General features: G+C 39.0%; 1 protein-coding gene across 3 annotated transcripts in view; it reads right to left on the bottom strand.

The window, feature by feature from the left end:
• TMEM117 (transmembrane protein 117) overlaps window positions 1-25,118 on the bottom strand; it is a 425,726-nt gene extending 400,608 nt beyond the window's left edge. Inside the window, exons 1-2 of one of the 3 annotated variants that reach the window (XM_090273033.1) lie at window positions 24,820-25,118; window positions 16,595-16,899 (exon numbers count right to left, since the gene is read on the bottom strand). In XM_090273033.1, the coding sequence (XP_090129159.1) occupies window positions 16,595-16,871 (277 nt within the window). In that variant the 5' untranslated portion in view covers window positions 16,872-16,899; window positions 24,820-25,118. Of the gene's footprint in view, window positions 1-16,594; window positions 16,900-24,541; window positions 24,717-24,819 lie in introns of those variants that run through there. The other 2 variants (XM_090273034.1, XM_090273035.1) reach the window with 2 other exon arrangements.
• Window positions 25,119-27,927: the final 2,809 nt, after the last annotated feature.

Raw genomic sequence — 27,927 nt, 5'->3', positions numbered from 1 at the left:
TTCATGGAATACATTCAGTAAATGTTTATTAAACATTTGCAATATGCAAGATGAGGTTTTATACCAAGACAAATTATAGGGTAACATTTGAAATCAATTTTGAAGAACAGATAAGATTTGACATGCAGAGATGTGAGGGAATGAACAACAGAGTTAGAAAGGCAAAGAGGATGAGCAAGAACAGGGAATGGAAAACTGTCCAATTGGGCCTTATAGTCCAAGTCTTGCCAATTGAAATTGCATTCTATTCTGCATTCAGAGATAAAATGAGAATAAGACACTGATTAATCGTTCAAACGAACAGAGTACACCTTTGAAAGCCCGTTCCAGTTTGCCCACAAATTTGTCACCAGTTGGCAGAAAACAGCCAGAAACATTCAGTTCTGTTGAGTATGTTGCATTTATTATAGAAAATAGTCACTCCTGAAATTGTCCTTCATCACTCCATGTCCTCCTTACCACCATATACGTGCCTGACAAACAAGTTGTTTGTAAAGTGCTGAGAATAGGGCCAAACACGTAGGAAGTGCTATATTAAGCATCAAATAAATTAAATGTAAATGAATCCTGATTACCCCTTTTGCTTAGGTCATAACATCAAGTCCTCAAGACCACTAGAAATGGACTAATTTAAGCCAGGGAATTTCACTGTGGAGAGCTTTTTGATAATGAATTCAATTTCTTGAACAGATACAGAGCTATTCAGATTATTTCTCTTTGTGTCAGTTTTATTAAAATGTGTCTGTCAAGGGCCGGCCCTTTTCAGGATTTCCCTCGTTACTTTCCAACGCTGTGCCACCCCTCAACTCTGTAATCTGAGTGCACACATCAAGAGGACTGTGGCTTCCTACTGGAGTCTGAGCAGTCCCCAGCTTAACGTACTGGGGAGTACTTTTATGGTTAAAGCTATACACACATGATCGCCCCAGTCTGGCTCTCTTTTATCAAGGTTGAATCCCCTCCTGTTTCTGCCTTCTTTTGGTCATTTTCCAATGTCTTGTAACACTTGTATTTTGGGGTAGAAGTTAGAAGTTATCGTTTTTATCTACGGGATGATTAGTATGATACAAGCTACTTCATATTACTGGAACTGGATTCCCATACTTAAGGGAATTTGTATTGAATAAGCATGAGTATACAGATAAGCATTTCAAACTCATTGGGTCCAAAATAGAAGTTTGATTTTTCATCCCCAACTCTTTCTGACCCCAATCTGCTTACATTATTAAATAGCAACATAACCCACACACACCCAGATGCACACACACACACAATCTATCCTTATCTTAAATGTATCGCCCACAGCCAATCCATCATCCTATCCTGGGGGATCAATCTCTAAAACACATTCTAGTTCCATCCACTTCTGTCTATCTCCACTGCTACCATCCTGAATCAAATCACCATGCTCTTTCACAAAAAAAGCTAACACAAAAATTTCCTAATTACCAGTTAGAAATTAGTCTTCCTGCTTTCAATCCTTCTCCCATACAACCTTTATTTTTTTCAGAGAAACCCAAAAAGCCACTGTAAAAATCTAAATCAGATTATGTCATTTCTCTGCTCAAAACCTTAAGATGGCTCAGTCTTAAAATGAAATAAAATTTCTTTACCATGGCCTAGCAAGTCCTCCGTCATTAACTCCTACCTACCTCTTCTTCCTCCTCCTCCCCTGCTAGGTTCCACAAACATCTTAGATGTTTCTCAAGTGTACCAAATGTTTCTGCCACTCTTGAATTTTTTACTATTTGCTATTTCTTCAATCTGCAGATTTTCACTTGGCTAGCTCCTTCACACCATTCAGGTCTTAGTTCCAATCGAACCTCCTCAAAGAGAGCTGATCTGGCCAACATACTTAGAGGAGCCTCTTCACTCCCTGTCTTGTTTTCTTCGTAGAAATACATCATTATCTGAAATTACCTCTTCTTTTAAAATTGTGTTTATATAAAATTCCTGCTTCAGTCAGGACAGGTCTGGTTTTGTCACAATAACAAAGAAGTCCAAAATCTCAATGGATTTAAACAACAAAAGTTTATTCATTTGTCATTCTACCTATCCATTAGGGTCAACTAAGGGCTCAACTCCACACTGCCTTCACTCTGGGACTCAGGCAAACAGAGCAGCAACTGTCCGAAACACTGGAAAAAATCTGGAGGGCCCTGCATGTGCAATCAAATGCTGCAGCTTAGAAGCACCATACATCACCCTTGCTCACCTCTAACCAGCCAGAATGCATCACAAGGCCAGAAGAACAATCCAACTATGTTCCAGAGATGAGTGAGACAGAAATACATGGTGAACTGCACGAATAATCACAATTATTTATATTTCCCCCACCAGAGTGTATGACATATGAGAAAAATACCTTGAGTGTTTTGTTGTTGTTTTTATTACTATTCGCTGTTGTATTCCCAGTTCCTAGAACTGGGCCTCTGACATAACAGGCACTTTAGAAATACCTCTTGAATGAATGCATAACATCGCTTTTATTAATTAACCTTTCTTGTATTTCTAAGTCTAAAATAACTAGACTTGCTCACTGAAGGTCTTCCTCCACCCACTGCTGATAGTTTTCTGGGGGAAAAAAAAAAGAGTAAAAATATCCTTCTTTCATATTCAATTTGATCGGCCATCTGGAGTTCAGCTGTTAAGTAAATTCTCTGTCCTGATTTAAACATGGATTGTTGAGCACTTGTGTTTACAAAATTCAATGCAGAGGATAGAATCCAGTAATCTGTTTAGACTCTAAACAGAAGCAGGAGAGCAACCTAGAAATAGATGGGTAGGGTCATTTTTCAGTTAGCTAACCTAACAGACTCATGGCTGGGGTTATAATGGGGAAAAACAGGGAAGGGCTCTGAACCCCCATCTCTATAACCTTCCTGCCTCATATGAACAGGACATATATTTATCCTTAGAAAAAGAGAGATGCTTTTATTACTTTATGGGGGGATTTGGGAGTCAGAACTTTAAAAACAAGCATTTAGAACTGCCTCATACTGCTTTCTTCCTTGGGGGCCACCTTTCCTAGGTCCACTGCTGAAAATACCTTACAGAGGTGGCTCTACTGGCAAGGAAGGGGGACAGGCATGGAGGAGGAACACTCTTTAAAAGTATTAAGTAATTCACCTACTGCAAATAAACAAAAAGCAGCTTTGTTCGCTTCTGTGTCCCCCTGGAGGGATGAAGGTGGGGTGGGAACCCCCAGAAAGTAGTTATTATGGGGAGTTCAGAAGAATAAAGAAACTGCCAGGATAAAAATTATAGGTTATGGATTATATCAGAGTAAACTAAGAAACAGGGCCCAAGTTTCCCACTAAAACTCCAATTTTAGGGAAAATTACTTTTTCCAATGAATGCCTGTGATCTCGATATCTCATCTCAGCCCCACTTCCTCTACTCTCTTCTGTTCACCTGGCTCTAGCCATTGGCCTCTTGGCTGTTCATCGAACACTCAAAACACATGCCCGCCTGTGGTCTGTCACTTGCCCTACTCTCTTCTTGGGTAGTTTCCCCCCCAGAAAGCGACTTGGGTTGTTCCTTCATCTCCTTCAGGTCTTTTATCAAGGACCCCTCATCAGAGATGGAATTCCGGCAACTTCCCAGACTCCACCCTGGAGTCCTCCAGCTTTATTTCTATTTATTAATATATAATGACTTCTTTATTTAATGTCTGTCTTTTCCCACTGGAATGGAAGTTCAGTCAGGGCAGGGACTTTGTGTTGTTCAATGATGAATCTCCAGAGCCTAGAAAATGCTCAATAAGTATTTATTGAATGAACAAAATATATTTATTAAGGCTGTATTATTAAGGTTGTTATACTTTGCAAGTGAATTGAAACAAATCAATGAGCATAATCCAAATGAGTTCAGGCAAATACTAAGCTTCAAAAAAGAAATTCATCAGCATCAGTATCTTCACAGTTTAATGGATTTATCTGTAAATGCAAAGCTGCTTTTTCTTCAAGTTTCTTTTGGTGTTGCAAATAAGCAGAATGATACATTCATTTCTTTCAGCAAACTTAGAAAAGAAAGTAGGATGATCTAATGATAACTTAAGGTTCCAATTTTAGAAACTGATTGATATGCCTTATGTTCAGTAAATAATGAGAATGGAGGGAACTGAAGTTCTTAAAGTGAAGACATTATTTTTAAAAAAAGAACTGTGCTTGAGCTATCAGTCTTCCTACATACCCTCGCTGGCACCCCCACTCCATCCCCATTGCCACTTCCAGCTTGGGCCTACATCACTATAGGTCCAGTGTCCCCTAGCACCTACGAATACCTCCTGCCTGAAGGCCAATCGGCCTGCATTCATCTTCCTATCTTGATTCTGCCATCCTTGAGATCAAACATGTTTAATTTTCTTGATTTCATATATTTTGTGGTTTCTTTTAACAACAAGCTTTTTACTACCTTTGTACTTGAAGGAAGGGGAGTGCTCGTTGGCTGTCCATTTTCAGAATAGATTTTAAGCTCCTGAACCTGAAATTCAGGTCCCTCCACAATCTGCCTTGCAACTTCCCTTTCCTTTCTTCACTGGACCCAAATCTGCTGATACAAGAAAACTGCCTCATTTACACTCTATCCCAAACCATTTGTCCTTTCCTTCCCCACAACATTGTGTTTGCCATTCCTCCAGCTTGCAATGCTCTCCTTCCCCCTCCCACAGAATTCTATTGCAAGTGCAAGGCACAACTCAGATTCAGACCCAAGAACTGTTGTAGAAACAGTGATCAGGCACAGGCTTCTAAGGAGATGGTGAGTTTGTGATTTTTAGAAATGCTCAGAGACTGGCTGAAAATCCAATAAGGAAGCTCTCACCAAATCCATGCACCCTGAGATGCTGTGGTTCCTGTGAACTCCTACTCCTACTGTGAAGTCTTATTTGAACATTTCTGTTGGGAATGACTTGTTGCCACCTTCAAAATAGACTGTCCACCCCTTTCAGATGGCAATTATGTGCTGACAATGCAGGTACATGAGAGCTGTATTTTCATATGCCATAATCTCCTTAGCTCACTGCAACCTCCTGAAAGACAGAGTCTCTGTCTAGCACCATTCTTTGCAAATGATAGACATTTAATAAGTTTGTCAGTGATGATGCTGAAAAACGGTACAGTTCAAATGGAAATAAATTGGGAAGAACAAGAAACACCGATTTACATTCTTTCATGAGATGGTCAGTCCAGTGTGGCCACAACATGGGACACAGCAGGAAAACAACATTCATTGCACTCACAAGTCTTAGAGAGACAAGAGTCACTGTATGCCAGGAGGGGGCCACATTGGGGGTATGGGACACAAAGGGCCTGAAGAGCAGGCACGACAAGGCAAGTGGGGAGCCAAGAATATAAGGACCCATGGGCAAGTGCCTTTATTGGGGGTAAAAGCACACAAGCAAAAGGTGCAAAGAGATTTCACTGGTGTGTTTGAATGTCACTAGGTCACCGGGGGGTGGTTGGCAACAAAGGGAAGCCTTATCACACTGGTAAACCCTGCCACCTGGGTGGGGTGCTCACAGTCTATTTGTGGGGATGTTGAGGCAGCAGAAAAATGTAAAGTTTAAGAATGTATTATATAAACATTAACTTCCTCAGCCTGCTGAAAGAAATTCAAGCTCACCTTGTGTGTATTCGCTTGTCTTCTCTTAGCTGGTCTATCTATGTCATGCCCTCAAGGACACACAGAGTATAACTAGCATGGACTAGCCCAGGGACATCTTGATGCCTAGTCACATCCCTCTTGAATGGGGAGAACAAGCAAAGCCCAGCACAGAACAGGAGGTTACTGATGGCTGAAGGGCAGCAAGTATTGTGTGGAGACCTTCTGGGTCAGCAGCAATGACAGGCCTTGTCCTGGAACTGTGCAACTTCTTGCCAGGTCAACTAAATGACTTTCCTTGCCCCAAAGAGAGGGCTGACCAGGCAGAGGGCAGTGCCAGAAAAGGTCCCTGAACACAAAGTGGAGTGAAGCTGTAGGGAGTTGGCCTAGCACAACCCCGCCCTGAGGCAGACAGGCTTACTGGCTGCCAGTTCACCATCTGGGATGCCTGAAAAGGACCTGTCTGGGAATCAGGAGGCTTCAGTTCATGTTCCAATTTTACTGCCGGCTATTGTTGTGACCTTGGAGCCAGGGAAATCAACCCCATACATTTCTGTTTACCCATCCACAGTAAGTCTGGGTCAGGGCCATGATAAAAATATTTACAAATCAAAACCAACAGATCTGCTTCAACCACCCCCAGTACTCAAAATCAAATATGCACCTTCAAAGCCACCACTGGAAAGCAATTAAAGTTAAAGTTTGTCTTTGGAGAGGCCACACACCCCTTATGCCAGTCTGACGGCCTGGGAACCTCTAGGTCTTCTAGTGGCCTTTGTTCCCCTCTTCTCTCCAGAATCCTGCACAGCAACACAGCTTCTGTATCAAAACACTTTCCCACATTCTCCCACCAACCAGTACATATTCTTTGGACCTAGATCTCCCAAATGTTAACATGCTTGCTAGTTTATCATGCCTGCCAAGTACCATAATACTTTAACAACCCCCCCCCAAAAAAAAAATCTTTAAGAACTGATTCTAGTTATAGGAATTAATGAAAGAAAACAAAACAGACCAGGGAAAACTTTTATTCCTCAGCATCCTCTCCAATCCCACTCCTCTTTCACCCAGGACTTTATTAACTGAACAACAAACAAATGGAATATCTGTCAATATAGTTTGAAAGAATCAAGTGATCGGGTGCTCTTCACTTCCAATTTTACTCTATTTTGTTCAACCAGCTGTGAAGGTCCGCCCTGGCTAGTTACATTTCACTTATCAGTGAAGTTCTACCATTACCTCCTATAGGTGGGAAATGAAAAGAAGAGTGGAGGCAATGATTGGACCTGCTAAGGAAGGGGTACTTGGACCCTGACTCACTCCTCTCTATCAGGTATAGTAAAAGGTCCTAGAAAAGTACCCGAATAATAATTGCTTAATTACAACGCTCTAACCTGAGTTGGTTTTATCAAGTCCTTGAGGTATCCTTTGACAGTGTTTGTATCCTCTGTCCTGCTGGAACTAGAGCACCTAGATGATCCTATCACACTGAAAGCTGCAGCTGACTGACCTTTAGAGCTAATGGATGCACAACTGACTGCACTGCAAACTAATGAAGGCACCGAATCAGCAGGTGTGGGAGGAAATCACTATGTACTTGGGATTTCCAGCCTCACCCTCTTTTTCTGCTCTATGAAAAAGAAGAACACTAAAGTAACAGGATGAGTGTCTTGAAATAGACTACCAAGTTCAATAACTCCTCGATATCAAATTTCCCTGTGAAGAATGGTGTTCTTTGGGGAACATTTTAATGCTAAACATCGATTATTTCCCAACTTACCCTTCCTAGCCTCTCATATCAAAAACTTTGCTTTTTCCCCCTCTATGTGAAAGGCCGCTCCAAGCATTGGAATAGTGTATTTCTCTAACCTGAATTCTGTTGTCATTTCTGATTCTAAAATTATTTTACTCCACAAAAACCAATTATGGGTTAAAAATTCAAATGTCAAGACAAACAAACATTCTGGCACTCAGTATACATTGACTGAGAATGAAGATGGTGACAAATATTTAAATAATAGCTATCATGAATATCAACAATTGTATTTTGAGAGGACTTAAAACTATAGATATTCTAAATAGGACTTGGCTGCATATATAGCATTTCTTCAAGTAATTCCTCCAAAATGAAGTACTTATCACCTTGATTACATAATTTTTAAAATTATCAATTGTTGGCATTCACTCTTGCGTAGTATTAAATATACATTTTTTAAAAATTTACTGTCAATTATCAGAATGAACTTGAGGCTCATTTATACTATTCAGCTACTCAGATAACAAATTAACACAAAAGGAGTCACATAAAACTCATATATTGTATTAAATGGTTTTCCTTCCTAAATTCTAATTAAATCTCTTTTTATGTGTTTTGATCTTCCTATAGCACCATGACTATGTTGCCCACACTTTCTGGAATGTCTGAATCTTTTCTATTTTGAAATGATAAGAAATCATATGTGTAGCTTAAACAAAACAAAAAAAAAAATCAAGCTAGATGTAAGCTAATACAATATAAAACAAACAAGCATTTAGCTTTATTAAATTCATTAAATGACAAAACACTGTTGAGTTATTTGGTATTTTATGGAAAACAGCCTTTTTAAAAAAATTAAATAAAGGAAAATATCTAAGAATTTGTTTTCTCAAATGTCTGCATGTATTGAGAAGCTCTTACTCAGAACTTCCTGTTTAAATCTAAAACATACATAAGTATGCAGAATATAATCAACTCTTTCATATTTTGCATAATATGAGGTCTGTCTGGAAAATGTCCAACCATTGTTAATATAACGAAAACAGTTTGCATGACATCAATGTAACCTGACGGCCAAGTAGAGTGAATTGAAATGCGCATGTGTGAACAAAGACCACTTCACTGTACTAGTCAGTGGGGGCAGTAGACACTGTTGAGGGAGCATGTTTACTGTGTGGCCCTCACGTTCAAAATGACTGAGTGAGTAGAGCAACAAATCTGCATCAACTCTGCATTCAGCTTGAACATTCCTCCACAGAAACTATTCAGATGATTCAGAAGGCCACAGCAAGGGGCAACTGGTGATTGGCATCTTCATCATGTCAACACAACCACTCATGCATCATGTCGCATGTAGAGTATTTTGGTGACAAATCAAATCACCCAGGTGACTCAGCCTCCCTACAGCCCGGATTTGATGTCCTGTAACTTCTGGCTTTTTCTGAAGCTAAAATCACCTTTGAAACTGAAGAGATTTGAGGCCATCAATGAGATTCAGGAAAATATGATGGGGCAGCTGAGGGCGATTGGGAGAACTGTGTGAGGTCCCAAGGTGCCTACTTTGAAGGAGACTAAGGCGTCATTGTCCTGTATACACAGTTTCTTGTATCTTCTTCAATAAATGTCTATTTTTCACATTACATGGCTGGACACTTTCAGGAAAGTCCTCATATAAACATAATAAAAATAGACTTTCAACACGTATATTTCATAGATGCCTAGTTATCAGTCAAACCACTCTTTAATGACAGGCTTCTAAAAAAGAATTATGATTTCTATACAGTTGGTGTCTTGGGGCAACCAAAGATGTATATGACATGTTGTCTATAGTCAGGCAAAGATCCATTTACTACTCTATAATTCTGAAATCCAAAAGACTCTGATCTTTGTAACTGATTTGTTGACAACACCTGGCCAAACCTAAATTTACTTGGCAGCAAACCCTAACCTGAACAGATTTGAGATTGTTTATAGGCTCCATGTAAACATATATATTCAGCTAAAGCTGTATTAATGTGTTTGACAATGGAGCATTTTCTCAGCCCCTTATGGTTAACCAAGAAATGTAGGCACATGCACTGAATTCTGAAATACGTACCTCTAGTCTCAAGGTTTGAATAAGAAATGGAGGGCCTGGATTAAGTTCAGTAAAGCCACAATGCGCTGTGCTGGGCAGCATTCAAGGTAAATGGGCCATCGCCTACATTCTCATTACCAGAACCCATCATTTCCTGAACTCATTATCCTCTCTAACTGGGTTCTCCTAATGACTTTCTCTCTTTTCTTAATAAGATAATCACCCCTTAGTCACTTAGCCCAATCTTCCTAGTTACCTTTCATTTTTCCTTTACTCTCAACTCCTCATCCCCCATCAGTGGTCGAAGCTTCAGAATCGACTCATCCCCACCCTGCTTCCCACTGTCCCAACTGTATTCCACACTGGCCTGAACAATCTCAAGTCTGAATGATTGCAAGAGGCTCCAAAAATCCTTTCCTACTTCTTTTCTACTTCTCTAATCCCTCTGTTGACAATTCCCTCTAGATTCTGCTTCAAGATTAATCTTGTCATCAACATCCATCTTTTTTATTTTAATCCTCACTGGAAGACACGCTTATTGATTTTAGAGAGAGGGGAAGGGAGGGAGAGAGGGAGGGAAACATCATTGTGAGAGAGAAATATCAATCAACTGCCTTTCGTATGCACCCCAACCAGGACAAACCTGCAACCTAGGCATGTGCCCTGACCGGGAATCGAACCTATGACCTTTTGGTTTGCAGGATATTGCCCAACCAATTGAGCCACACTGCTCAGGGCTACCCTCCATCTTGTTTAAATGTTTTCCTTGATCCAAAATACCACAATGGAGAGAGAAAGTCCAAAATATGAGACTGGCATTGAAAGACCAAATAATTCAGAGTCAACCTACCTTTCTACTACATCTCCTGCTCTTTCCTAACACAAACCTTTCACTCCAGTCAAAATAAGCATGACCTCAGCTTTTCCTCACTCCAAAAACAGCTAAGTTGTTAACATCTCTTTTGCTCACACCATCTATCCCGTGACCTAAAATTTATGATGAATTCTTTGCATTATATCTGACTATTTTAGTTTCACTCCTGCTTCAGACTCAGCTTAGATCCCACGTTGGCAGCAAAATATTCTTTTGCTTTCCTGGCCCACCATGATCTCTCTTCTTAAATTCCCACAGCTCTCACAGTCTATACTATTCATCTGATACTTGATATGCACTTCCTTGTATTATCAGAGTAATTAATTGTTCACATATATGTATCTTGTCTCTTTAACCAGATTTTAAATTCCTTAGGAGCAGAGACCATGTCTCATATTTTACGAATGAACAAATGAATACCCTTCTGTGGCTTACAGCAAAAGGCAACATTGGCAAAGGCAACATGAAAAAAAATGAACATTAATATTTCTTTATTCCAATTTATCCAATACTACAATGTTTCTGGCATTGTTTTAGGCACTGAGGATTAAATGTAATATAACCCCTGCCCTCATGATGCTTATGATATGGTTAGGGAACCAGACATTAATGAAACTATTATATAGAAACTGTATACACAAATGTATGTGTTTTGAGAAAGAAACTACGTAATATTAAAAGGCTAAGGATCATTATCATATGCTATACCTGTTAACTCATTCTGAATTTACCTTCCTTTTATCCATGTTAAAAAAAAATGCAATTAATAGAGGCTCTTTGCACATGTTAAAAAACAAGAAGAAAAAAGGGAAGACAAACAACAGGAGCAGTCTGTTGGAGGATGTTCTAAGATTCATCCTTGGATAAGGTTATTCAATCAGAAAGCATTACTTAGACCTTGATCACTTTGTTCTTCATAGAATTACTTTCAGGGACTAAAAACATCACAGAACTGCTTTTATGCTCTCGAGTTTGTGAAAGTTTGCATTAAGACATAACAATATGAAATCCATTTCTGCATTTCCCACTTCACCATTCAGTGTATCCTGTACAAAGCAAAGAAAAAAGAAATTCTTTACTGAAATTTAGGGCAAGCAAATTCCAGAATTTAGTGCAAAGAAAATTCCCCTGTGAAACTTGTAATTTTAATCATTTCTGATATTCAAAACTACATAATGTATCACATTCATCTTTTTTGTCCAGGCTCTACGGAAGCTCAAAATCAACAAGGTAACAAAACTTATGCTATCAAAACATATTTGATTCTCCCTGTTTTCTGTGGTCCTCATTTTCTACTCCTATTGTATTAAGCACATGTGTTGTCGTAAATCACTTCAGTTCCTTTTTGGAATAGAAATTATTTGTTGAATAAGCTCAAAGAAATTAAATTCTTATTTTTTACATAAGTCTTATCACCAGCATAATAATTTTAGATTTCTCTATTCAGGGATATTTCTAATGTATAATCCTCCAAAGGCTAGGATACATTATTTGAACACATGCTTACTTTTTAACAGAATCTACCAAATGGAAAAATATAAACTGACATTCAAATGGAATCCAATTTCCATAAATCTTAATATAATACTTACCTAAACAAGAGTCAGTATTAAATCTAAAAAAATTTTTCTAATATATTAATATATCAATACTGATTTCACGTATGGTCCTAAATTATTTTTAACATTTGGGAAATTTGGGATTTCTGACTAGTCTGAAATCATAAAAGTTTAGTGCTAATAAGTAGGAAAACCAATTCTCTCATATTATTTCAATCATAAAGTGAAGGGAAAGAAAGATAATATAATATGCACTTAATCATTTGTGTCTCTGATAACATGTAATTTCCAGTTTTCAAGAGTCACCATTTTTATTTGGAACAATTTCTACTACAAATTATAAATCATGAGAATATTTCATGCTGTTGACTAAAATAGCCACAAAATTGTAATATTTATGTCACATTAAAAGATTGAATTTATAATCAACAAACCGAATTAAATCATATGCTCACAGAATCATTCACTCTTCCTCATGCATGCTTAAAATTGGTAATATCATGTTGTCTTTTTGGAGTCTATTAAGAAGAGACTTTCTATGATAAAATAAATGAAGGAAGAGTCACAAATTAAGTGAAAGGAGAAATTAAAAGGATAGTAGCATTCTATTTCATGTTTTTCTGGCATTTCATAAGAGAATGACAAAAACTGTTTAATTAATCTCACAAATTGATTCTGGTTATTTTGTAAACCATTCCAATTTCATAACAAAAATTCCTGTGCTTGTAATTAACAATCCAATCCCCTCCTCTCAATATACATACACCATCATCACCATCACCTACCACAAGCTTAAGTATACAGATTGTTAAAGGCCTAAATATGGCCTTTAAAAGATGAATTATGGGTAAGTGCTTATTATTTGGGAGAAAAGGTGGAAATGTTTATCACAATCCAAGCCAATAAGAACAACATGTATGCCTGAATTAAATTTCGGATTATTTTCCAAAACATGGCACAGCTATCAGTTCCAGAGTACCCTGATGTACTTGATGTACTCTCTCTGGTACATGTGAACACAAGTGGAAGCCGGAAGGAAGACAACAGACAGAAGGGAGTTAAACAAAAGCATCCCAGAGGACATAATGCTTGAATTTGGATGTGAAGGAAAAGGAAAATTAGCCAACTTAACAAAGAGAGAAAGAGCATCGCGGGTATAAGATGACACACATGCACGGTCACAGAGGCATGACAGAACATGAGAGACCATTTCTGAGGAACCAGGTATCTCCTCTTGTCCTAAGCCACAAACCAAAGAAACCTTCGGAGATTCAGACTCTCTTCTATAGCTTTACCTATACTTCAATCTGGCTTCTTTTCCACAGGTTGGAGAATCAGCAAACAATTCTGCAGTATAGAATGTCAAGAATCAGGTTTGAAGTCAGGAGCAATAGATTGTAATAAGCTTTGGATATCAATCAAAGGAGTTAAGACATCATTCCATAAGTGACAGGAGACATATAGCCATGTAGAAAAATTATTCCAGTAGCAAAATCCAGAATGAATTGTGGAGGAAAGAACTATTAGAAGCAAATGATTAACAGTTTCTGAATAAAGGAAGAAAGAATGGCCATAAAGGAACATGAAGGGAGACGAAAGTCGAAGACAAGTTTCAAGTTCATTAGAAAATTTAATCAGGAATCTAGTTATCCACTCACCATCAAAATTTTCAGAAGGGCACTGACCTGTGAGGCTCAGTTGGTTGGGCATTGTCCAACAAACCAAAATATCACCAGTTCAATTCCCAGTCAGGGCACAGGCCTGGGTTGCAGCCTGACCCCAGCTGGGGGTTGAAGTACATGTGAGAGGCAACCAATCAATGTTTCTCTCACACATTGATGTTTCTCTCCCTGTCTTTCTCCCTCCCTTCCCTTCTTTCTAAAAATAAATAAAATATTTTAAATTCTTTTCAGATCATTAATCCTTCTTTAATGCCCCATAAAATTTCATAGATTTTTAGTAAGAAAAATAGGAGGAAATTGCCATATTGCCAGATAGAAGTGACAAGATAACTACACTATAGAATCTTCCCTATAGTGAGCATAAATAAATAAATAAAACACTTCTACATTATTTTAAAATGATTTGTACTCAATATACCACTTGAAATCTAGCGTGACTTTTCAGGGTTGAATTATTTATATCAACAGGAAAATTAAAAGTAACTATGACTAAAATGTGATTTTAGTATAAGAGATAAGACTTTGCAATGGAATATCTTAAAATGCAGCAATTACAAAACCAAATAATCTGCCCTTGTTATTAATACCATAACCTTGACCATATGATTCTCAACCATTAATACAGGCAGAAAGTTTTTCTCCAAATTCAGTACTTTAGTCTAAATTTGCCTTAACTTTATACACTGAACACATTTCCTGAACGGGTTATAAACACATCCCGCCATTGCCTGTAATAGATATCTATTTTTCTGTCAGCCCAGGACCCTTCACCCATTTTTTGAAACTGACCCCTCTCCCCCTACCCACCCCACATTTAACCTCTTCTATTCACATGTTTACCATGCAGGCCGCCATGCTTGTTCAATGTTTGGTGGGTTGCCCAGCTAACACCCAAGTTCTTAGATATCCTCTGAATCAATGAGCTTTCTCTCCACTCTACTTTAGCACCCACTCTCTAAAGACCACGCCCTAGCTGGGAATCACTACAATGATTGTAATCCTGTTACAACATGTTTTCTAACCACACCCATCAGTCCTTTCCCTTTGCTTACTCTCATTTCACCTGTTCAATTTCACCCAAATCTTCAGGTCCTTGACCACTTCTCCCAAACCATCATCTCCCCCACCTCCTTCCTGTATCCAGCCAGAACCCCCTATTAATCAAATCAAGAACTCTTTTATTAGAACCCTCCATTTATGTTGCATCCTTTGTTTCCCACACAGCAAGCCTGAGCAGTCCCCACCCAGATGAATCACTCTCAAATTCTGTCCTCGGTCACTGAGCTGTCATAGGGAAAACTGTACAACAGCTCAGATTAGGATCATTACAGCAGCTAATCTCAATATCTGTCATTGATAATCAGTAACCCTTTCATTCTTCCCTCCTCTGTTTGCTTCCACACTCCCTTGGATTGCTGCTCCAAACCTTGACCACTTTTTTAAATTCCTTGCATCGTCCAACTTTCCATATGTATCTTTAGCTTTTCCTTCTTCGTAGTAAAATAAAGATGGGCAGCATATTCAAACACACCTGTTAGAGCACCAACCTTTAGCTCATTGATGACTGTTTCTGAGGAATGGGGGTCTCTCTTCCTGTTCTCATTAAGGCCATTATTTCTACCAGTGTCCTAAGTCACAGTAAAGAAACCTTCAGAGATGCTTTCTTCTATATCTTTACCTATACTTCAATCTAGCTCCTTTCGCTACAAAAAGCAGATCCATCAATTTCTATCCTCAAATGAAACCATCAACACCATCAACAGCAATGACAAAAATCCACCCTTGATTCTACCATTTTTAGCTGCTTCCCATTTCCTTCTTCAATTTCATCACCAAATTCCCTAAAACTATGTACATTTATAACAAATATATAATTTGTAATTTTATACATTTATGTAATAGAACCAGGTACATTAGTTTGAGGAGAAAGTACAGATTGAAAGGAATGTATTTGTAATATTACATATGTATATATATGTATATACATATAGTTTATTCACTCATTCATTCCTTAAACCATTGCCATCTGTTTCTAACCAAACTTCTAGACTGAAAATACCCACAATAAGTCAGCCATGATCTTATCATTTCTAATCAAATGTCTATTTCCAAGTTCTCTTCTCAGCTGACTCAGAAACATTTAACTTTCTTATTCCCCATAGCACCTACCACCTCTTTGCATATTATAAATTTACTTGCTTAGTGTCTTTTTCCTGAAGGATGAAAATTTTTATGCAGGCAGAGATCTTACCCTTTTTATTCACTATCTAATAGTGCCTGACATGTAATACGTGACCAATGAATATTTGTTGGATAAATATCACCCCACTTCCAGTCAAAATCAGTTGGACCAGAGGTGGAAGCTATACCCAAACTGGTCAGCTTCAGCCACTTCCCTGAATGTTTAAACTTCGGATCAAGAGAGTCAAGCCAGTCTTTCTGTGTGGATATAAAAGGATCTTCAGTGTGAATGGAGAAAAAACAGATATAATAGAGGAGTCAAGACAAAGAACATCCTGATAGAATTCAAGCCCCTGCTTCTATTAATTTTGTCCTTGGTCTCTCTGAAATATCTCAAAATCCTTACAATAAGTTAACTTTTTATCTTAAACTAATTTAGTCTTTTTTACTACCAAGAGATTTCTTACTAATATACTGTTCTATAGTTGAATAAGCTCAAAATAAATACCCTAAAGCCAATTTTAAGCTATTTATAATAATAGGTACTATTTATGGGGAAAGGGTTATTTTCATCTGTTCCTAAATAAGATTACACATGCATTCACTTTTTTTCCTCTAAAGCCATTTTTTGAAATGAAATCTGGTATTAATTTTACCTCATGATAATGTTTCTTAGGCCTTAGCAAAATAAACCATTAACCAGAGAATAATCGAAGAACCTAGCTACAATAGTGTATAACAAATTAATGCTAGAGGGTAAACTGAAATGCATCTTAAAATTTTGCATTTAGAAATAAAAAGGCTCTATTTTGGAGAATAGAAATCGAATAATTATTAACATTATATTTCATAGGTACTTACCAAACAAACGTTGATGGAACAGAAATTTGCCAGCTATTAGTCCTGTGAGAATGGCGAGTAGCCATAGAAGCACCTTCAGCAGCCTCCAGCCAACTCCTCTAGGGTATTTATTTGTTACAAATGAAAAACAGTTTCCAACAACAATAACATTGGCTTCTGTTTGGCTATGAGAAACTGGGTCCTCCGCAAATATTAAGAAGTTAAAGAAGATCACCAAGTAAGCCACAATCATGCGAGACCAGGGATGCTGGAAATAATAACGGAAGTCTTTACCCATCCTTCAAAACTTCAATTCTGTAGTTAACCTGTATAAGAAAAGATACATAGGGTTAGAACAGAAAAACAAATAGTCTCTCTCTTCCTGTTATATGTTCAGATTTGTAATGACTCAATAAAGAATTATTTTGAAAAGATGATACCCATTCCTACTAAAAGCACCAAGACAAATCTGAGATTGAGGAAAGTCAATATTATCCCTTCCCTGCTATCTAATAATACCTATGGTCACAAGTGGATTTAAGGAAGAAGAATAAAAGAGCAGGGGGAAAGTAAGGAACACGAGAGGGCAGAACACTGTCTAAAATTGGGATAATGGCTGAGATGATATGTAGCAATCTCCTCAGGAGGAAATGCAGAGCAAGAAAAAAATGCAATACTTTTCCTCTCTTAGATTATTTTTGTTACAATTATAATCCAGACTCGTTTAAAAATTAAAGCAATGTAGAAGTTAATTGAGCATATTCCCTCTGCCTAAATCCCTCTTTCCAGTTAAGACCCCTTAATAATTTGATGGGTATAACTCAGAGCTTTTTGCAAACATTGACAAATGTACATATGTGTATGGACTTTTATTAAAATGTTCACAGTTTAGTTGTCAATTTCAACCCAGAGTAAGTTTTATGAACCTGCTAAGTCTATGGTAGAACAGGAGGGACTGGGAAACTCTGATTGTAGAAGGAAGAGAGGACAAAGGAGATTTCACACAGAAGTAGATACCCAAGTTCAAGACTGGAAAATGAGTAGGATTTTTTTCCCAAAATGATGAAGGCAAGGATGGTTAGTCTAGACATGTACAAAGGCACAGAGGCAACGCGAAGCAGGTAACATGCCTACAGCAGCGGAACCTCACCTGGATGTATGCTGGAAGTATAGAAGCTTTCTTAAAATGCTCATGTTCAGATCCCACCTCCAAAGTCTGGCTCAGCTCCTCTCCTTTTCCTTTTTGGGAGCCTCGTTGCACATAAAGAACTTATTAAGCCTGCCTAGGTCCACCAGGGCTGTGACTGGGTAATTAAGTCTAACTCTGGGGTTCAGTTTTGGTGAACCTATTTGGTGCTCAGACTAAGCTATAGTTCCCTTTTCCCCCCAATAGTAAAGCTAATTAAATCTAGGATAAATATAATAATAAAGGCAAGATTTCACTGCAATCTGCCAATTCTTTTTATTTCTTTCTCTAATTTATTTAGAACTAAGAGAGAAAAGAGGGACTCTTAGAAAGCCTACAGTATTTGACATCCAGGCTTGGTGTTGGGTGTCTGCTTGCATTATTATTTCATTTTTGTCATAACAACCCTCTAAAATACCCTCATCACTTCATTCACAGCCAGGGGACCGATGGTCACACAGAGTAGGTAACTTGCTCAAAGTCATCCAACAGGAGAGCTCAGATTTGAGCCTCTGAAGTCTGACCCCAAATTTTAATCTCTAGCACCTGCAGGCAGCCAGATCAGCTTCAGGTAATTTCCCTGCCTGACAGAGCAGACCTGGGACCTAGCCCCAGGGATGTCATCCCTGCAATGCCTTCTGGAGATACATTCTTCTCCAGAGACAATTATATTAATCTGTAATACATATTTCTCTAGCACAGAAGATATATATATATACACACATATACATACACACACACACATATATATATTCCTATATATCTATATATCTATAAAGATAAACTAAGCCTGAAAAGCCTGAAATGATTCTAAATCATTGGAAGATCTGAGAATAGACTCCAAAGTTCCCAAATCCCAATCTAATATTCTAGGCTGATGAATGCCAATTAAACCCACAATGTAAGTTAGTGAAGACATAAGTATTTTAGAAAGGCAATGTAAACACGCAAAAGGACTGACCATAAAATTCAGCAAACAAACAGTAACTGTGCCTTGGACTCATAAACCTTTTAAGTAATTTCAAGTCCCTTGTGATCTGTAGGACTATTCTGAAATATCTGTTCCTAGGGGCTGCAGCTTAGACACCTAGGAATGGTGACTGTTGCAAGTTTCTTCTTCTTTCTTTCTTTCTTTTTTTTTTTTTTTTTTTTTATATGCAGTTCATCACCCAGTACAGCTGCAGAGACCTGCCTGGTTCTCAGACCAAAAAGAGCAGAGAAAGCAAGAACAAAAATGAACATCATGCGTTTCTGTGACATTCAATATGCAAGGATGCCCGAATGGGTCAATTGTCAACCCAATTTCATGCACTCTTTGGAAATGTCCAGAGACCACCACCACAAGAGAATACACAGAAATCATCTCAAAGCTAATGAGTCTTAAAGTAGAAGTGATTCTCACATGCCATCAGAACTGGATGAGGGTATCACCTAAGAGGTTTCTCTGTTGCTTCTCTCACCAGTGAGAAATTCTGTTATAGCTGCACCAACACCTTCCCTCCCCCTAGCTACATACAATCAAGGCAGAAGAATTTAGAACACTCAATACATATGACTTCAATCCTTTTCTAAACCAGTGCTTTGTGGAGGGTTGACATACACTTACTGTACTGTTGTTTTTAACTTCAGAATCTTGCTTTGTGGGCTATATAATGTCTGCATGGCCCAAGGTGGATTAAAATATTCTTTTTTTAAAAGATTTTTTTTATATATTTACTTTTAGAGAGAAGGGAAGGGGTGTGGGGGAGAAAGAGAGGGAGAGAAACATCAATGTGCGAGAGATACATGGACTAGTTGCCTCTCACTCACCCTTATCCGGGGACTGGGCTGCAGCCCAAGCATGTGTCTCAAGCAGGAATCCAACCAGCAACTTCTTGGTTCACAGGCCAGCACTGAACCCACTGAGCCACACAAGCCAGGACTGAATTAGAATATCCTTTAAGAAAAGGTTGCAGATCGCTGTTCCTCCCCAGTATAAGTAGTTGAGTTGATCTGATTGGTAATGCATCACTGATGTTCACTCTGATTTTCCAACAATGCTTACAGAAAACACTCTGAGAACTAGACATATCCCCACCATTTAATTCCTTTTAAGTAATGACATCACTAGAAACACGCCACTATCAATATCTTGGTAGCCTCTGCTTTTTTACATAATAGAGTGATGAAGATATTAGTAACTATAGGCTCAAACTTTAATATACTGTCTGATAATCCATAGGTTCAGTCACAGTTGCCAACTCTAGAAGTTCTAATATTTATCCTTGATCTTAGGAATGCCACACATTTTACTACAAGCCAGTAGCTCACCTGATATTAAAAGGTAAGAATGGAGAGGAATTCAAAGAAAAATGGGAAAGAGGTAAGGACACTCAGGATGGGAAGATACTTTAAACAAAGGCAGAGAAAAGACAGCCTGGGACAGGTATAGAGATGTAGTGATAGTTCTGTGCAGCCGAAACTCACAGTGCTTGGGGGTATCTTATGAGAGTTAAGAATAATCTGGGGGCACCTGAAGGAAGATTATACAAAGTGTTTTACATTTTACTCAGTAGAAAATAGGGAATCAAAGGTTTCAGAGGAGCAGAAGAGTGATACAGTTGACTGGAGCAGGGTTTGGGGAAGATTTCTCTGCCAAGTTGAATAATGATCAATTAGTATGAGGCATGATGAAAGTGGGGAGACTAATTTAGAGGCAACTCTAACAGCTAAGTAAAAAATAATCAGGTAACCAGACCAAGGCAACATCAATGCCCTAACAATTATCATAATAATTTGTTTCATTTAAGCAAAATACCAGGTCTTCCTTCCTTACTAGAGTCTTTACAAATAAATGAAAACACTCAGGGACTTCAGGAGTGTGAATGCCATGTTTCTCAACAGAGACCCTAGCTCAGGCAATAGTTTTTACACAGTGACAAATATGATCAAGAAGGAGTGTATCACTTACATTAAAACATATTGAAGCATGTGTATGGAAAAGTCCCTGGTGAACTATATAAGAGATAAAATATTACTAGTTAAGTAAACTGCAGTCAAAACACAGCTCTGCTAATGTAGGTCTTAGCATCTGGTAATACCTAATGAGACAGCACGAAGACAGCATTGTCACTGTAAAGCTCTATTATCTCCCTAATATTCTTGAAGGTCCTTGGTATTCATGTCCGAAAATTCACTTGTACCCCTACCTAGCTCTTATGAAAGGGCTGTATTCTGTGCCTGTACCTTGTCAAAAGTTTGAAAATTATTTCAACACCCTGAATCCAATTTCTTTAAAAAGTTAATTTTTAAAAAGACCTCCTGTACTTTGCTTTTTATGATGTGCACTTTGTGACACATACAGCTGTGTTTTAAACAGTTCTTGGCTATGTTAGTACAAGGCAACATTAAGGCTATTTTCTTCAGTTACCCAGTTGTAGTATTCTACTAATAAAGGTGAAGTTCTTTGCAGTTAACAGAACACTTTTACAATCATTTCATTTAATCCCTAATATATAATCACTTTTAAAATTATATGTCAAAAGGAGAAACAGAGCTTTACATTATTTAATATTATTCCCCTAAAAGGTAAATGATAGCCTACATTTATATCACATTTTACCCCTTAGTGTTTTTAATCGCTAAGTCACACGATTAGAATGTCATTAGAATGAACAAAGGAATGAGAAGCATTTGCTTTGCAGAAGGCAGCCTAACATGGTGGGAGGAATATGGTCCAGTTCTGCCTGACTCTGCTACTCACTAGTTCTGTGACCATGGGCAAACCCCTAACCTCTCTGAAATGCCATTTCTTCACCAATAAAATCCCAATAAAAGTACTTTCTTCATAGGGCTGTAATAAAGACTAAAGGAGATTTCATTTGTAAAGTGTCTGGTCACTTCCAGGTACTTCCAGTATAAAGACCATTGTCGAAATACAAGTAACTCTTGGTCATTTCCATTAAAAAATGAGTGTGAAAATGATGTCAACTATATATCACATTTATTGGGTGACTGTATATGCTATTCTCAGTGTTAAAGGATTTTTAATATAACAATTTTACAAAAAATAAATATTGAAGACTTATTTTACAAATACTAAAATTGAAGCTCAAAAAGCTTAAACTACCTGTCCAAAATCATAGCTAGAAAGTGGTGAAATCCATAATTGTTAATTCCACAGTAACATTCATCATTCGTTTGTTCAATATTTACAGATTGTTTGTTTGGGCCAGGTACTGGCCCATGCACGAGGATTACTAACAGACAATGTGCCGTTGTCTTGTATGTTATAGTCTCATTTGGGAAACAGACGTTAAACAGAGAAAAATTAAATACTGTGTATTTTAGAAAGTTATAAATTGATGGAGAGAAGTAAGCAGGAGAAAGTTAACAGAAAGTATTGGGTCTACGGGAAATTGAAGAAGGCCTTATTATAAGGTGACATTTGAAAAGAGATGTGAAAGAAGGGATGGAGGCAAGCAGATATCTGGAGAAAGAGTAATCTAGACAGAGAAAATAAAAATTACAAAAGCCTGGGCTGAGTGCATGCTTAGTACATGTAAGGAGCAGCAAGGGGCCAGTGTGACCGGACAGGGTGTGGTACAGTGGAGCACAAAAGGAGATGACGTCTGGGAGGTAGCAGACATTTGTGGTCAGGCGTAGAGGCCACTATGCACCTGGGCTCCCCTCCTGTGTGAGATGGGAAGCAAGAGGGTGACACAACCTGACTTACATGTCAGAAGAACCATTCTGCCTGATGGCTGGAAATGTATCAGCTTCTGGATACATTTGAAAGGAAGAGCTGACAAGATGGACTGATGGACTGGACGTGGACATAGTCAGGCAAAACCTGGAATGAAATTGCCGTTTCCTGAAACGGGCAATGCATTTCCTGAGATGAACACCCTTTGAAACAGATAAAGACAACATCATAATAATAAACATTTGTGGGTGCTTTTTATGTGCTAGGCTCTTGGCAAGCACTCTTCGCGCATTGTCTCAATCAGCTCTTATACCAACCCTTCGGATTTACCACTGAAGAGGCAGAAATTCAGAAAGGTTATAACCTACCCAAGGTCACATAGCTACCAACTGGCAGAACCAGGCAGAAATACCTCCACATGACCTGTGGTCAATACTCTTAATACTACTGTGCTCCCTACACTGAGAAGTATAGAATACAAAATAAAGTTCCATGGGGAAGTAAGTAAGAATACTAGGATTATAAATAATGAGATATTCAAGCCTCTAAAGGGAGAAATGGCAGAAAGGTAGAAAAACCAAACATATATTTGTCTGGACTAGCCCTACAGTAAGGAGAGGTCTTAAAATATTATCTGACTTGTTAGAAGAAAAGGCAGGCATGAGGAGATGACACATAACATTTTGCATAATACAAGTCCTTAATGCAGGTTTTTAAAAGTACAGTTATCAATAATAACAGAAGTAAAGTTGGAACTTCTTGCTTCTACTCCAACCTAAGAGACCACACAGCCTTTTAAATAAAAAGCAACCTTTTAAGTCAATCAATGAAACCTCCATAAGTGGCTTTGCATATACCAGGATGGTATTTGTGATACCCTAGCTAATTTGGAAGATCACACCCATAAATTACTTCCTAGGCTTTCAACCTTTTAGTGATTTGTGTTCCCTAGTTCTTACTCTGCAGTCCTCGGGATAACAAAGCACTGAACCAATGCAAGTTTTTTTGGTTTTTTGTTTTTTTTAATAGAGAACCTGAAAGCAAAGTAGACCTGGGGCTCTCTTCTAACAAAGGCATTGTTAACTTTTCATAAAGTGGCAAAATATTTATGAGCCTTTACATGTTATTAAGTTGAAAAATAATCAGCAATGAATTCTTTAAAAATGTTTAGACCTCCTTTTCAGTGACATCTGTTTATGATAAAGAATCTAAACAGGACTCCAACGAAAGTAAGAGTTAATGAATAAAATGAAATTCACTCACATCTAAAATTATTTCTTTTAATGACTGGCAGTTTAAAGAAGCAAATTAAGTAAAACAGAGAAGTACTGGTTTCTTATCACAAGGATTAGATGGAGGTGGGATGGGAGTGGGGAGTTAACACCTGAGTCAAAATGTCAAAATCCATAATCTGAGTTAGAAAGTACATGGCAAAAAATCAACAACAGAAAATAGCTTTTACAGGGATTCTACTATTCTTTATATTACATAAATTGGAAGAACTTTTTTTCTGAAAACAAAACAAAACCCTGAAATCTTCCCATAAGTCCCTCTATGGATTTCAAACACTGTATCTTTTATAATTACTTTTATTCAACATACTTTTACTCCAAAAATTCTTTTGGTTCACAAGACATATCCACACATAAATACTAAAATAAGCATTTGATGTTTACTCCTCTCTCTCTCTCTCTCTCTCTCTCTCTCTCTCTCTCTCTCTCTCTCTCTCACACACACACACACACACACACACACACACACTGTTTATTGTTCCACAGCTGGTAGAATGAATAAAGGCAGGCAAAGTGTTATCACATGGGTCAAACACACTCGTGAGCCTGCAGTATTTTTGAAAATGGAAATCAACAAATAGCTTTATTTAGTTACGATCAAGTTAGTAAACACCCAAACACTCAAGTGCTGTTGTTGCTGTTTTTAAGGAGAACATCATAACTGCAACCTGTTAATTTAATTAATCAGTGATAGATAGAGCTTCTACTCAAGCCTATCCTCGGAACTAGTGAAGCGAGGAAAGTTCAAGGTCTGTTTGGAGACGTCCCTTACCCCCTTGGAGCTCAGGAGTTTGAGGGTTACCCACCAACAGCCTTCCGCCCGGGAGTCTCCTCTGCCCTTTCCCTGCAGGACTGTGGGTCTCCCCCTCTCAGACACTTCACCCCGCCTCCTTGCCTGCTATCCTCGGGAACGCGAGGAGGAGAAGGGCCAGGGAATCCGGGGCCGGGATGCCCGACCGCTTCCGCATTCTCGGGCGGGGAGGGACGCGGAGGCACCGGGCTGCGGACAGCCGGCCGGGAAAGCTCCGCAGCGGCTGGACCGCGCGGCTGGGGAGGCGCGCCCAGAGCCGGGCCGCGTACTCACCCGAGGGGGCCGCGCGGGTTCGGGGCGCCTGCACGCCGGGGACACGGTCGAGCACAGCCCTCCGGGGCGCCCGCGGCCTCGCTGGGAAGCGCGGCGAGACAGACAGGCGGTGTCTCTGCCGCCGCTGCTGTCACCGAGCTATAAATACCGGCTCGGCCCACACCCGCCGCCGCCTACGCCGGCCGCCCTGTGCGAAGTCAGCCGGCCGCGGGCCGGGCAGCGGGAGCGCAAGGGCGAAGGCGCAGCGCAGGTGACCGATGTGGCTCCAGCTGTGCGGCAACCTCCGCAGCTGGAGGCATGGCCTCCCGCCGCCCCCGCCCTCCCCGCTCTCCCTCCCGTCGCTCCCGCGCCGCGGACCGACTCCAGCCCGCGGGCCGTGCGCGCGGCGGCCGAGCCTGCCCGGGCCTGGCCAGCTGCTGCAGAACCGGCGGCTGCTGGCGGGGGACGATTTAGGAACCGGGAGGGGCGGGGAGGGGGTTTGGGGACGCGGCCAGCTTCAGCCTTGCGTGTCAGCATTGGTCCCTTCTTCACGCGGGAATCGGCAGACTTCTAAAACCCACCATCCTGCAAGGAACCAGTGAGGTTCCCAGGTGGAATGTCCTCAGAGAGCTGCAAACTTTCTAATGCAGCCTCAGGTCACAAAGCATCCTTTCTGCTTTAGTCTATTGGTGGCGTGGAGGGGTGGGGGTGGGAAAAGCGAGCCTGTGAGGTCTTACACTTACTTTCCAGCCTGTATGGTCTGATACGCATATGCAAATATATCCACACGTGTATATATAAGCACGCACGCACATTCATACACACCTAGAAGTGAACAAATATATATATATACACACACACATACATAATCACAGAGATATGTAATAAGCGCGCACACACACACACACACACACAATTTTTAACTTTTCTGCAGTCTGAAGTTCTCAGGAGCCTATCATTCTATAGTGCTTAAATGATTGACCTGCAGCTTGGGGGAGGAGGGCCCTTTGACCACATTTGACCAATTCCTCTCTTCTTGATGTAATCTCTTTAACATTTGATATATCTGTGGCCTTTGTTTCCTCCCACATCCAATAACAACTGCTACCTCAGTTTACAGGTTGCTTATAAAGTATTAAAAGCTTCTATCCAGCATACTGATATTCCATGTTAATGGAAGTGATCACTAATTTGTCAAAAGGAAAATGGGGTAATTCATATATGCCTACAGTAGCAAACATGAGAAAACTAGCCCTTCTGGACTGGCAGCATGATTCAGAAATGGGCTTGGTAGCAAGAGGGAGAGGTGAGATGTCAGCAGATTCTACAATGTGTTAGGCATTGCCAAGCCCTGTAGTGTAACCGACACAAGATAATTGGGAATTCACTGCCATACATCTCTCGAGTTTAACATCTTTTATAGCTTCTAAGAATGACCACATGTTTCTATATTGTAGTCCCATTTGTCATCACATGATGAACCTCTTAACTTAGTAAGATTCTATTTAGTGAGGCTTTCAAAAGTTTTCCCAGAGAATTATTTCCTATACTAGCACTTTGTACATTTAACTATGGTACTTCTTATACATTGCTATAGTTTATTGCAATGTCGTTTTCTCCCCCACTAAGCTATAAACTTTTTGAAGGCAGAGACTAAATCTTTCTCACCATTGCATCCTTAACACCTGATGCAGTGAGTTATGGTAATTGCTCAATAAACAGTAGATTAAACCTACAGATTAATCATTAGATTCTACTGTGCTTTTATGATTATGGTTAAGATTCTTTTACAAAGAATTACTGTTTAACATGGGTTTCATGTGCTACCTGTTCCTTGTATCTCCATTTAAAGTAAGTCTTTAATCAGTTGAAACTAAAAAAATCAAAGTTTCATAAATAATGCAGCATAATACTGAGCTGTGTGGCTTATTATTCCCACTCCCTCAAAAAACAGAAGGCAGTTTTCCTATCATTGAAAGACAGTCTGTAAAAAACATTGTATTTCAAAAGCTAGCAGGGTAAAAATTATTGAGCAGCTTCTTTTCTGCCTATTTGAAAGATAAAACTCACATCCTCCAGGGTCAATTGAATTACATGGAGTCTAATAGAATGAACTCAGTTAATCAGAACTGAAATGTCTAGCTTCAGTTACATGCAGCTTACTACCCTACCTTTAAATCCCTGTCTTTACAAAGGTCTTGCTTCCCTGGAAAAAGGAGCAGTGGTATGAATTTTGATTCTACCACTTAGAAGTCCAACCCTAAGCAAATTTCTACTATAAAATTACAATTAGAATCCTTAAATCAGCCTTTCTTCACCTTTGAATTTGTGAGATGTTAGGTCTATATATGAACTTAGGGGTCGGTCCAAAGTAGGTCATTTGACCTGCTTAAGAACAGATCTCACTCTGGATTTAGACTGCTATTCTCCCTATTCTCCAGTCTCTTTCCATATCAGTCGCTACCACACAGACATGTCAGGAGTTTTAAATGTCCTAATGTGTGGCAGGCACCTATGTACTGTCAGGTACATAACAGGTGCTCAATAAAAGCCATTATTCCTTCAAATCAAAACTTACTATTCTATGAAAGGTTTTCTTAGGTCCCAATTTTGTTGGCCTGGTATACAGTGGTAATTGCTTACTCACAGTGTTTAGAAAACAGTATGAAAATAAATCAATAAGTAATAAAAAGGGTATATAGATAGCAGCCCCAGGAAGAAACCAAAATGGCAGAGCTTCAGATCTCCCATCACCCCATCCATATTTTAAACCAATTTAATTTCTTTTCTATCAGGAATTCAGCAAATTAGCCACAGTTTCAGAGTATCAGGGCAGTGGTAGAAATAGTGTAAGTAGGAAACTTTCAAATCATACTATCCAAACATCTGCCTATTCTAACTCCATATATGAAGTCAATCCTGCAAACAAGCTTAAAATATGTCTTGTTTAAATATAATTCCTTTGTAAAATCTGGCCCAAGAGTATAAAAATTAGAAGTAACTCCATGAGATGATGTTTTCTGTTCATCTTACATACTTTAGTAGGTTAATAATAGTTATATTCTGTTTTAAAAAAAGACAAGCTCAATACATATATATTTCAAAAATTGGTGAAAATGTTGATTATGA

Source organism: Furipterus horrens, unplaced genomic scaffold, assembly GCF_987537825.1.
Source record: "Furipterus horrens unplaced genomic scaffold, mFurHor1.1.pri manual_scaffold_4, whole genome shotgun sequence".
In the NCBI taxonomy this organism is placed as follows: Eukaryota; Metazoa; Chordata; class Mammalia; order Chiroptera; family Furipteridae; genus Furipterus; species Furipterus horrens.
This window is presented reverse-complemented; position numbering and strand designations above follow the sequence as displayed.